The sequence below is a fragment of the Bos taurus genome, chromosome 28 (genome assembly GCF_002263795.3).
Source record: "Bos taurus isolate L1 Dominette 01449 registration number 42190680 breed Hereford chromosome 28, ARS-UCD2.0, whole genome shotgun sequence".
In the NCBI taxonomy this organism is placed as follows: domain Eukaryota; kingdom Metazoa; phylum Chordata; class Mammalia; order Artiodactyla; family Bovidae; genus Bos; species Bos taurus.
The window spans coordinates 24,765,044-24,777,226 of NC_037355.1; the positions used below are offsets into that span (position 1 = coordinate 24,765,044).

A 12,183-nucleotide genomic window follows, 5' to 3' on the forward strand; every position below is an offset into this window, starting at 1 on the left:
AAAATGAGTAAAATTAGCCATATTTGCACCAAAACTTTTGGACTCACTTCCTGTTCTCCCTTACCTTTCTCTTAGACAGTGAGAATTCCTTTTCACAAAGTTTACAATGTGTTGCTTCTTTGTCTTTCAACCAAACCAGTCCCTGATAGAGGAAAAATATAATTATTAATGCTCAAATTAGTACTAAAAGATACATGAAAACATTTCTGACCAAGAGCATTTTATAGGAATATGCATATAGATAAACCAAAAATCAGTCCTCCTTTTTTTTTGACAGATTTTCAGACCAAGAGCATTTTATAGGAATATGCATATAGATAAACCAAAAATCAGTCCTCCTTTTTTTTTTGACAGATTTATTGAAACAGTTGTAGATGAAACAAATGTGGAATTTCCTTCAAAATAATCTGGGTGAGGAAAAAGGGACATGCTTATATAAATAAGCAAGATTGACCATGTATTGATAAATAGTGAAACTGGATGATGGTTCATTTTACTCTTTACAACTGAATACTAGAACATTTCATGACAAATGTTTTTAACAAAAATCCACTATGGATAGTAACTAAAGAAAGAATCTTAATGTCTAGTCCAAAAACACTTAAAGATAAGTTTTCACTGTGAAATACATGAGTTTGGCATTATGTATGTATTATACACAACTAATCCACAAAATTTGAAGAGAATTTGTAAATCAAATGATTGAGTTCTTTAGGTAAGACTTCACCTTAAATTCAGTTCTACAGTGCTATAAATTTCCCTTCTGTAACTCACAAATTTAACAGATACTCTGTAAACTTTTATAGCAAATGTAAGTAGTCTTAATTAAACAGGTAGAAATTAACTTGATACCTAAAATTTCTAACTAACTAGACTCATTCTTAACCAACCAAGATCTTGGCTAGGAAAAGCATTTTTCCCCCTATGAAAGCAACTTTGTTAGGTGGTTCCCATTTTATAATGAGAAGACGTAAGTTTGAAAGAAGTCCTGTATTTCTGATTAATCTCATCACATGTCCCTTTTGGAAACAGCCCAGACTAAGCTACACTGCTGCTGCTGCTTCCACAGAACCAAGTATATCTGACTCTTAAGTATATCTGATTCTAACTTGGAAGAGGGAGCGAGCAAAATAGGACCTACACCAGCTAACGAGAGAACAATCTTACAAGCGGAAAAACCCACAGACATTCTCAAAAGCCTGAGTTTTCTTGAAAGCGTCTTCTACCTGACAGCATAATTCTTGGAAGAAACTAAGATGAAAAGAGAGTAAGCATTCAGGGATCAAGACTGCAAGGTTAATTTCACAGTCTTATAGCAGAGGTAAGACAAATGGTATTGGGTTACTGCACTTCAGGCACTCTTAAGGCTTCTTAGAACACAGGATTGTAAGAAGTGAAGATATAAAAACAAAAAAAACCCTAGACAGCTCCCATCAGATACAGAGACTGACCAGCAGAATCACATGATTTGAATCATGGAATTATTTTTTTTAAAGCAAGATGAGGCCTTGAAGATAATTCAGTCTAACTTGGAACACCATAAAAAGCAAAGTGATTTGCCAAATGTCCCAAAGTCACATAGTGCAAGCAACTTTGCTGCCCAGCTATGTTTGTAAGGACGAGAGCCTGACATGAAGCAGATTTCCAAACACCATCATTTGGTTCAAAAGTAAGTAACGTTCTGACATCAGGGTTGAGCTTCCAACTTTATTTCCAGACTTATGAACTTACCTTGCACCTCTCAAGGAGAAAAGCTGTACAATGTAGGGTAACCCTAGTGCATTAGCTAGAAGGGACCTCAGAACAGCACCCTCAAGCTTTCATTTTACAGATTAAAAAAAACTTGAGATCCAGGGAGCTGAATTGCTTCCTCAACAAAACAAAGCTGTTTACAAGCAGAGCCAAAACTAAAGGGGGCAAGCTACTGCTCTGCAAACAAATGGCTATTTTTCTCTGCCCTTGGCATTCCAGAATGTCAGCTACTCAGGTTAAATCCTCCAAACGGTATTAAGGATCCTTCTCTGAACAAAGTCAACTGCTCCAGAGAGAAGTAGATACCAACACTGGGAGAAGATACCCAACAGACTGGAAGTTGACAGATTTCTCTTTGGTCAAGGCCTCCCTGTCTATTACAACACATCCCCACCCACCGAACCAACAAACACCAGGCTTCCAAGATTTTTTGTGCCTTTCATCAAAACTGGGAGATTTTCTAACATTTGAGGAATGATTTGGGCATGAAGTACTCCAGCCAAATAAACAGAAGAAAATATTCAGAGGAAACAGAATGGCAGCAATAAAAGAAAACATTAAAGAAATTATAATGGAATATCCTCAGAGATAAAACAAGATGTTATTTTAAAAAGGAAAAATGAGCAAATAGGAGCCTGCTGAATATTAAAAATATAGTAACAGAAATAAGTCTCACAGAAGGTGGAAACTTTAGGTTTAATTTCCAGTTTATAGGCTTAAATAAGGGGATAGAGGAAAAAATACTATTTAGAAGAAATCAGATAAAATCCAAAACATAAGAAACTGCAATAGCTGGTTTACAATAGACCCATTGTAAGAAATAGACCCATTGTAAGACAACAGACCCATCAACTGGACAATAGTAAGCACCAAAAAAAAAGTCATATATAAATCCATTTTCATACACATAAAAATGGAAATCTAGATAATGTAGGCTAGATATGAACAATAAAACTGTTAGAAAAACATAATGATTAACAAAAACAGTAGACTGTTACTGTAGGGAAGGGAATGCAATCAGGGAGCACACATGTTCTACCACAAGCTAAAACAGTATGCTAGCATTTTTAACTTGTACTGTACGTGTCCTCTTGTATATATGATATATATTTCACAGTGAAAAATTTTTACAAAAGAGCTTAAAAAATGACAGTTGGGCAAACATCCCTACGTATCTCCTAAAAAAGTGTGAGAGCAGAATAAAGGCATACAGATTCATAAAATCTTTTATTATTCATTCACCATTTTCTAGGAGGCTATTGAAGGAAGCATTGCCCAGTAGGAATTCCATGTTGATCAAGTGGTTAGGATTCCATGCTCTCACTGCCAAAGACCCAGGTTTGATGCCTAGCTGGCTAACTATTTATAAAAAAGTCCCACAAGCTGTGTGGCACGGCGAAAAAAAAAGCATTGAAAGAATGAATGACAACAAAGGGAAATGCCAGGACAAGAGTGACCAGACCAGACAGGAGCAATAAAGCAGAGAACTTCAATAAGTATGACTCTGATAGAAAAAGAAAGAACTGATTCCTTAATTCATTTTTACCATGTGAAAAACTTCTATTAAAAAGCATTTAATAGAAGTGTTTGTGGAGAAGGCAATGGTACCCCATTCCACTAGTACTCTTGCCTGGAAAATCCCATGGACGGAGGACCCTGGTGGGCCACAGTCCATGGGGTCGCTAAGAGTCGGACACGACTGAGCGACTTCAATTTCACTTTTCACTTTCATGCATTGGAGAAGGAAATGGCAACCCATTCCAGTGTTCTTGCCTGGAGAATCCCAGGGACGGGGGAGCCTGGTGGGCTGCCGTCTGTGGGGTCGCACAGAGTCGGACACGACTGAAGCGACTTAGCAGCAGCAGAAGTGTTTGAAGGTATAAGAAAACTCTGATTCTCAAATACAACTAAAAAAGGCAGGGGGGGTAAATATTAGCTCTAGAGGAAATGAAAAGTTGTTCAAGAAAAAAAATACAACTGCAATATATAATACTACCTGCCCCAGCAAGGAACAGTATTTAAATACTCATAATAAAGAATATACAGTAATATTATTTCACAAAAACTTTTACTTAACTACAGGAGAAGAACAGTGAAGAGTAGACAGACCAGGGGGAGAGTTAGCAAAACTCCTCATCCATCATGTTAATGAGGCAATACACAGGTCTGCATAATACTTAAGAAATAGGGAAATGCTAGAAGAAACAACTAAAAAGAATTAAAAGTAGCTCCCTAATGGTGGCAAAAGCTGGAATGGATAAGGGACAAGAAGGGGAAAAACAAAAGACTGCTTCCCTTTTTTTCTTTTTTTTAAGTCTTCGTAGTATGTAGTACAATTTGACTTTTTAAATGACTTTCATGTAACACTTTGGTAAAGGAAATGGGGAGCTTGTGCGGTTAAGAAGCCATCTGTCACTGAAGTACTCACACAGAGACTATATTTTCTCCTCTGTTGTAAGAACCATGTATTCAGTTGTACCAAATCGCTTTCACTCAATTAACATACTCAATATTCAAAGCAACCTTAGGCAAAATCATAAGCCAAAATCAGAAGAGGAAACAGACTCCATGGTGATATGTGACTTGAAGATCAAAAACTAGTAACAGACTGGCTCAGGCATTTAAGGATTATCAAATCCAAAGGCAGTTTCACTCTAACCATGCCACAACTTCAGGAAAGTAGACAAAACTATTTCCAAGGTCATTTCCAACATGAGGAATTTTAATAATGTGTTCTAGAGGTATAGTGAAGAGGTGGACCCCATCTTACAAGCTCCCCATTCAGTGCTTCTGCCTCTACATATCCTAAGATTCAACAACAGAACACAGAGCCTTACCTTCTACTGGAGACTTTCACAGATATCCATACCTTCCTACTTGAGGAAAATACTTCAAACTCACCTGCAATGCTTTGTTGGCTTCTTTCATGTATTCAATTTTAAGTTTTGATCTAAAAAGATTATAAATTGGTTCAAATTTCACTACACATTTTAAAATACAGAACATCTAATAATTCCTTAGAAGAGTACTGAATTTTCATAGGATATAAAACTGTATATATTATTCTAATGATCTTCTTTGGCTAGTGGGATTATATTTAACAGTTTCCTGTATTTCTTAAATGACCTAAAGCAAAAATAGTCTTGAGATTTAAAATTTGCTTTTTTTAAAGAAAGAACGTTGGAATTTTCATGTGGTTATGACTATTAATGATAGATATCATTTATTGTAGCTGTCAATAAACAGCTGAGGTACCAGACACTATGCTATGAACTTTGCATGTGTAGTCTCATTTAGTCTTCAGAAACACTTATACAGATGAAAACAGTGAGGTCTTAAGAGGTTTAGTCACTTGTAACAAGTCACAAGATGGTAACTGAGGAAGCCGGGATTTAAATCCTCACCTCTGAGACCCAAAAGCTGATAGGTTAACCATTATGAATACTCTTTCTGTAGCAGATGCTACAGAGTGGTAAGTAACAGTGTCTATATTAAGGAAGATATAATACTTTTTTAACCTTTTAAAAATACGTGTTAGTTAACATGCAATATTTATCTGTGATCCCAATACCCGGACATGATCATCTCTACATGTCAATGAGTATGTGTATTTCAAATGGAAAAATTATTTACATAGTTCCCCATATGACTTAACAATATATTCTGAAAGGCTTAGAGCTACTAACTTATTATTAAGTATCTGCCACATCATTATATTAAATGGTTACATGGTATACCACAAAAAAAAATGTAAAGTATGCAGTTTACATAATTACCTACTGATGAATTTTCAACATGTTTCAAATCTTTTTGCCATAAAACTATTCATTAAAATTGAAATGACCAAAACATTTGTATTATTTTTCTTAAGATAACTTAAAAATGAAATAGTTGGATTAAAACATACATAAAATACTACAGTCTGAAGCAGAACATTAGGAACTTGCTTTGCCCTACAAGTGTTCTTTGTTCCAAAACTTAAAAACAGTGTTAGTCTTTTATCTGGCTCATAACAACTCTTACAGTGGGAATAATAAATGTAAAATTACACTGGGTAAAAATACTAACAGAGTAATCAAATTTTCTTAGCTGAACTCACATCTACAAAAAGCACCCAAGGAAAACTGACGCTGATGGGAATTTTGGCCACAATAGTATATACAGAAAAACTGAATATGGAATAAAAATAGCTTACTTAATGGTGTTCACTACAGAAATACTTTCTATATGAAAACTTACTGGTGTTGATTTATTTCTGGTTAAAATGCCTCTATTCACAAATACGGACCCTAAAAAAGCATACTGCCCCTTCTACCCTGATACAAATTGCCGAACTATCCTAAAGAAAGAGAGTATCAGTTACAGTTCCAATAAACACACCGTAAAAGAACACCTTTTCCTTGTCCGAGGCAGGGAACACATGTCTGTATTATTCATTTTAATTAAATTCCATTTAGGAATATGTATTTAAGTTTCTGAAAATATTTGACCACAGCATGAAAAAAAGCATAGAAAAAGGTCAAAATAAAACACGAGAATGTGATAAATGTGATACAATCAATTATGACACTATAGGAAAACATCCATAAATTACATAAGCCTCAGACAATCCTGAAATCCCTCTATGAAGGAAAAAAAATCTGTAAATTTCTTTATATGGAAAGAATAGCATTACAGAATACTACATTGGAAGAATCCTGGTAATTCTTTAAACTAAAAGTTTTTCTTCTTGGAATTTAAGCCTCAGTTGAGGATAAGGGAGAAGCTGGTTTTTTCCTCTTTCAGTCATTTTAAACTGACAGTAATTATGACATAACAGATTAGATTTTTCTTTTTCTAATATTTCATCCTAAATTTTCACATTCCAAGTTTTCTCCAAATATTAATATTTCAGGTTTATTGCTTTAATCTTCATACTAGACAGTTTATCTACAATTATAACTTATTCAGAATAATTAACTTTTTTTTTTCCCCTGCACCATGCTCATGCAAGATCTTAGTTCCCCAAGCAGGGATCAAACCCAATCTACTTGCATTAGAAGTAAGAAGTCTTACCCACTGGGCTGCCAGGCAAGTCCTGAATAATTAACATTTAAAGCTTTTCAAAATCTATCAAAATTTCTCTTTATAAGAATCCTTCAATAAGAAATCAATTAAGAGTAAATATGCCATTATCAAAAGTACTTTTCAAATTAATCATTTATATTTTAGATTGCTGGTTTAGAATGTAAGCACTGGCAAGTAACTTTCATATCTATCCTGTTCATCTTACAGACAAGAAAACTGATATTCTGCTTGAGATGAGGAAAGGTACTGTGTTAGATGCTTTCAGATACTTATTCTTTTAATCAGAAAAAGAACCCTAGAGGTATTTTATAACTCTCCAATTTACAAATGGAGAAAGGGATATTATAACTCTACAATTTACAAATGGAAAAATGAGCTTAAACAGCTTAAATAAATGGCCCTAAGTCACATGGTTGGTAAACTCTAAAAGGGATACTTACTCCTGTCAGTGACATTCAGTTCAGTTCAGTCACTCACTCATGTCCAACTCTTTGTGACCCCATGGACTGCAGCACACCAGGCCTCCCTGTCCATCACCAACTCCCAGAGCTTACTCAAACTCATGTCCATTGAGTCGGTGATGCCATCCAACCATCTCATCCTCTGTTGTCCCCTTCTCCTCCTGCCTTCAATCTTTCCCAGCATCAGGATCTTTTCAAATGAGTCAGTTCTTTGCATCAGGTGGACAAAGTATTGGAGTTTCAGCTTCAGCATCAGTCCTTCCAGTGAATATTCAGGACTGATTTCTTTTAGGATTGAATAGTTGGATCTCCTTGCAGCCCAAGGGACTCTCAAGAGTCTTCTCCAACACCACACTTCAAAAGCATCAATTCTTCGGTGCTCAGCTTTCTTTATAGTCCTACTCTCATATCCATACATGACTACTGGAAAAACCATAGCTTTGACTAGATGGACTTTGTTGCCAAAGTAATGTCTCTGCTTTTCAATAGGCTATCTAGGTTGGTCATAGCTTTTCTTCCAAAGAGTGAGTGTCTTTTAATTTCATGGCTGCAGTCACCATCTGCAGTGATTTTGAAGCCCCCCCCTCCCCCAAAAATAAAGTCTATCACTGTTTGCATTGTTTCCCCATCTATTTGCCATGAAGTGATGGGGACCAGATGCCATGGTCTTAGTTTTCTGAATGTTGAATTTTAAGCCAACTTCTTCACTCTCCTCTTTCACTTTCATCAAGGGGCTCTTTAGTTCTTCGCTTTCTGCCATACGGGTGGTGTCATCTGCATATCTGAGGTTATTATTTCTCCCAGCAATCTTGATTCCAGCTTGTGCTTCATCCAGCCCAGCATTTCACATGATGTACTCTGCATATAAGTTAAATAAGCAGGGTGACAATACACAGCCTTGACATACTCCTTTTCCTATTTGGAACCAGTCTGTTGTTCCATGTTCAGTTCTAACTGTTGCTTCTTGATCTGAATACAGATTTTTCAGGAGGCAGGTAAGGTGGTCTGGTATTCCTATCTCTTGAAGAATTTTCCACAGTTTGTTGTGATCCACACAGTCAAAGGCTTTGGCATAGTCAACAAAGCAGAAGTAGATGTTTTTCTGGAACCCTCTTGCTTTTTCAATGATCCAACTGATGTTGGCAATTTGATCTCTGGTTCCTCTGCCTTTTCTAAATCCAGCTTGAATATCTAGAAGTTCATGGTTCACGTACTATTGAAGTCTGGCTTGGAGAATTTTGAGCATTACTTTACTGGCATGTGAGATGATTGCAATTGTATAGTAGTTTGAGAATTCTTTGGCATTGCCTTTCTTAGGAATTGGAATGAAAACTGACCTTTTCCAGTCCTGTGGCCACTGTTGAGTTTTCCAAATTTGCTGGCATGTTGAGTGCAGCACTTGCACAGCATCATCTTTTACGATTTGAAATAGCTCCACTGGAATTCCATCACCTCCACTAGCTTTGTTCGTAGTGTTGCTTCCTAAGGCCCATTTGACTTTGCATTCCAGGCTGTCTGGCTTTAGATGAGTGATCACATCATCATGGTTATCTGGGTCATGAAGATCTTTTTTGTATAGTTCTGTGTATTCTTGCCACCTCTTCTTAATATCTTCTGCTTCTGTTAGGTCCATAGCATTTCTGTCCTTTATTGTGCCCATATTTGCATGAAATGTTCCCTTGGTATCTCTAATTTTCTTGAAGAGATCTCTAGTCTTTCCCATTCTATTGTTTTCCTTTATTTCTTTGATTACTGAGGATGGCTTTCTTATCTCTCCTTGCTATTCTTTGAAACTCTGCATTCAAATGGGTATATCTTTCCTTTTCTCCTTTGCCTTTTGCTTATCTTCTTTTCTCAGTTATTTGTAAGGCCTCCTCAGACAACCATTTTGCCTTTTTGCATTTCTTTTTCTTGGGGATGGTCTTGATCACTGCCTCCTGTACAATGTCACAAACCTCTGTACATAGTTCAGGCACTTTGTCTATTAGATCTAATCCCTTGAATCTATTTGTCACTTCCACTGTATAATCGTAAGGGATTTGATTTAGGTCATACCTGAATGGTCTAGTGGTTTTCCCTACTTTCTTCAGTTTAAGTCTGAATTTGGCAATAAAGAGTTAATGATCTGATCCACAGTCAGCTCCCGGTCTTGTTTTTGCTGACTGTATAGAGCTTCTCTATCTTTGGCTGCAAAGAATATAATCAACCTGATTTGGCTGTAAAGAATATAATCAATCTGATTTTGGTATTGACCATCTGGTGATGTCCATGTGTAGACTATTCTCTTGTGTTGTTGGAAGAGGGTGTTTGCTATGACCTGTGCATTCTCTTGGCAAAGCTCTGTTAGCCCTTGCCCTGCTTCATTCTGTACTCCAAGGCCAAATTTGCCTGTTACTCCAGGTATCTAGACTTCCTACTTTTGCATTCCAGTCCCCTATGATGAAAAGGACATCATTTTGGGGTGTTAGTTCTAGAAGGTCTTGTAGGTCTCCATAGAACTGTTCAACTTCAGCTTCTTCAACATTACTGGTCGGGGCATGGACTTGGATTAGTGTGATACTGAATGGTTTGCCTTGGAAACAAACAGAGATCATTCTGTCGTTTTTGAGACTGCACCCAAGTAGTGCATTTCAGACTCTTGTTGACTATGATGGCTACTCCATTTCTTCAAAGGTATTCTTGTCCACAGTAATTGATATAATGGTCATCTGAGTTAAATTCACCCATTCCAATGAATGACATTCAGTTCAGTTCAGTCACTCAGTCGTGTCCAACTCTCTGCAACCCCATGAACCATAGCACGCCAGGCCTCCCTGTCCATCACCAACTCCTGGAGTCCACCCAAACCCATGTCCATTGTATTGGTGATGCCATCCAACCATCTCATCCTCTGTCATCCCCTTCTCCTCCTGCCCTAAATCTTTCCCAGCATCAGGGTCTTTTCAAATGAGTCAGCTCTCCGCATGAGGTGGCCCAAGTATTGGAGTTTCAGCTTCAACATCAGTCTCTCCAATGAACACCGAGGACTGATCTCCTTTAGGATGGACTGGTTGGATCTCCTTGCAGTCCAAGGGACTCTCAGGACATATAATGAGCATCTGAGTTAAATTCACCCATTCCAATGAATGACATTAATGAATGCTAATTTTAAAATTCAGTCATAACTTGAAAATGCAGATCCTGAATGGTAAGTTTAAATACGATTTCTGAACTATTTCCCTTTCAACAAAATTAAATGTCTCATATTATTCTGCATGACCTTCCCCCTCCCAACCTCACCTCATTTTACCTTTTTCTTTTTTTGGCTGCGTCACTTACAGGATCTTAGTTTCCTGACCAGGGATCAAAACCACACCTCTGATATGGAAATGCAGAGTCTTGACCACTGGATGACTAGGGAAGTTCCCTTTTGATGCTCTTTGAATTTTCTAACCATATAAAACATCAAAGGGATTTATTTAGGTGATAGAATTATGGGTCACTGTAGCTTTCTTTAACTTTTTTGTATTATAAAAAAAATGACACTTCTTATTTTCTAATGTGACAGTGATACATTCAATACTAAATTCAATACTAAATCAAACCTTCCAGCGTTTACCCTGGGTATTTAACAATATGTTCAATCAGGGCACAAAGATGAAGCTAATCCCAAACAAAGACAATGTGGAACAAGGAGGAAAATTCAGAAATCCATTTCTGAAAGATAGAAATCCATTTCTCCTTGTCCTCATAGGAACCCAGTAACACTTGAATGTGATAGAACCAACCATACTGTATGAAGTTAAGCCCCAACTAGCATCAAACAACATCAACTTTTCACAATGGTGGCTCCTTCTCAGAACAGTCTGAAAAAGATCTCTCCAACTATTCTGAAAATTTGACTTCTGAGAAAAATATGATTTGGAGACATTAAACAACAGTCTTAGAGTTCATCTACTGGAAAATATCTAGAGCTAAGATCTATGTTCATTTTAGAACATAATTTTTAACACAATCTCTCCCCAGTCCACACCCTTATCTGTTAATTTTGAAGTTTTTGTTTGGCTTTGTTTCCAAGTTGATATCTTTCTTTTTTATATTAAACTTTTATGCCTATTTGGTTTGGCACACTCATAACTTTATAAAAGTCAATGACTACTTAGTAAAAGGAAAAAAGAGAAATTACTCGCTAAGTTTGTTGCCAAGTTCTTGAAGAGCTTGCTCCTGTTTGTGATATATTTTTTTCAACCGCTGATTTTCATCCTGGAGGTTAAGGAACTCCTTCAAAATAATAAAAGACAGAAAATGCAATTTAAAAGAAACAAACTCCACATCGTATACATACCATTAAAGGATAGGAGTGTATCCTTCAGCTTTTTATAAAAAATAGCTGGTCTATTTCCTATCAACTATTTTCTATTCATTTAATCCCCTTAATGATATTTTTAAAGAAGACCAGTATACTTTGTTTCCTCCGTATACATGCAAATTATGACTTGATTGTCTTTTCAAGTAACTTTCATCACGACAGGATTTTTGAAGTTTACCACCATTACTTACTTTTTTAAGAGTAATGATCTGTTGGGTCTCATTTCTGAGATGAGATACGGTGTCTTTCTCCTTTTGAAGATCTTCCCGCAAAGTCTGTCTCCATTCCTTCTCAATCTTCAGATCGGTTTCCAGTTGCGCCCTTGAATGACAAATTATACACAGACAGCTTAGTGCTCTTTCTCACATGACAGTTGTATGTATTCTTTTTAAGAGTAACTTATTGGTTGATTACTTTCACCTTTGTAATTAAATTCTTAAGATTTTCTTTCACAAATACCTTTTAGAAAACAAGTTCAGTAGCACAAGGTTTTCAGATCTCAAATCTCAGTTAATTTGTCAATCACAAAAACCTCTTGGGATCTGTCATTTACTA

The 12,183-nt window shown here is 36.5% G+C and overlaps 1 protein-coding gene across 4 annotated transcripts in view; it reads right to left on the bottom strand.

Moving 5' to 3' along the window:
* Positions 1-12,183, bottom strand: part of RUFY2 (RUN and FYVE domain containing 2) — a 44,863-nt gene that overhangs the window by 2,524 nt on the left and 30,156 nt on the right. For all 4 annotated transcript variants that reach the window (XM_024986722.2, XM_059882566.1, XM_024986723.2 and 1 more), the window contains exons 14-17: positions 11,820-11,949; positions 11,446-11,540; positions 4,654-4,702; positions 65-142 (exon numbers count right to left, since the gene is read on the bottom strand). In XM_024986722.2, the coding sequence (XP_024842490.2) occupies positions 65-142; positions 4,654-4,702; positions 11,446-11,540; positions 11,820-11,949 (352 nt within the window). The remainder of the gene's footprint in view (positions 1-64; positions 143-4,653; positions 4,703-11,445; positions 11,541-11,819; positions 11,950-12,183) is intronic.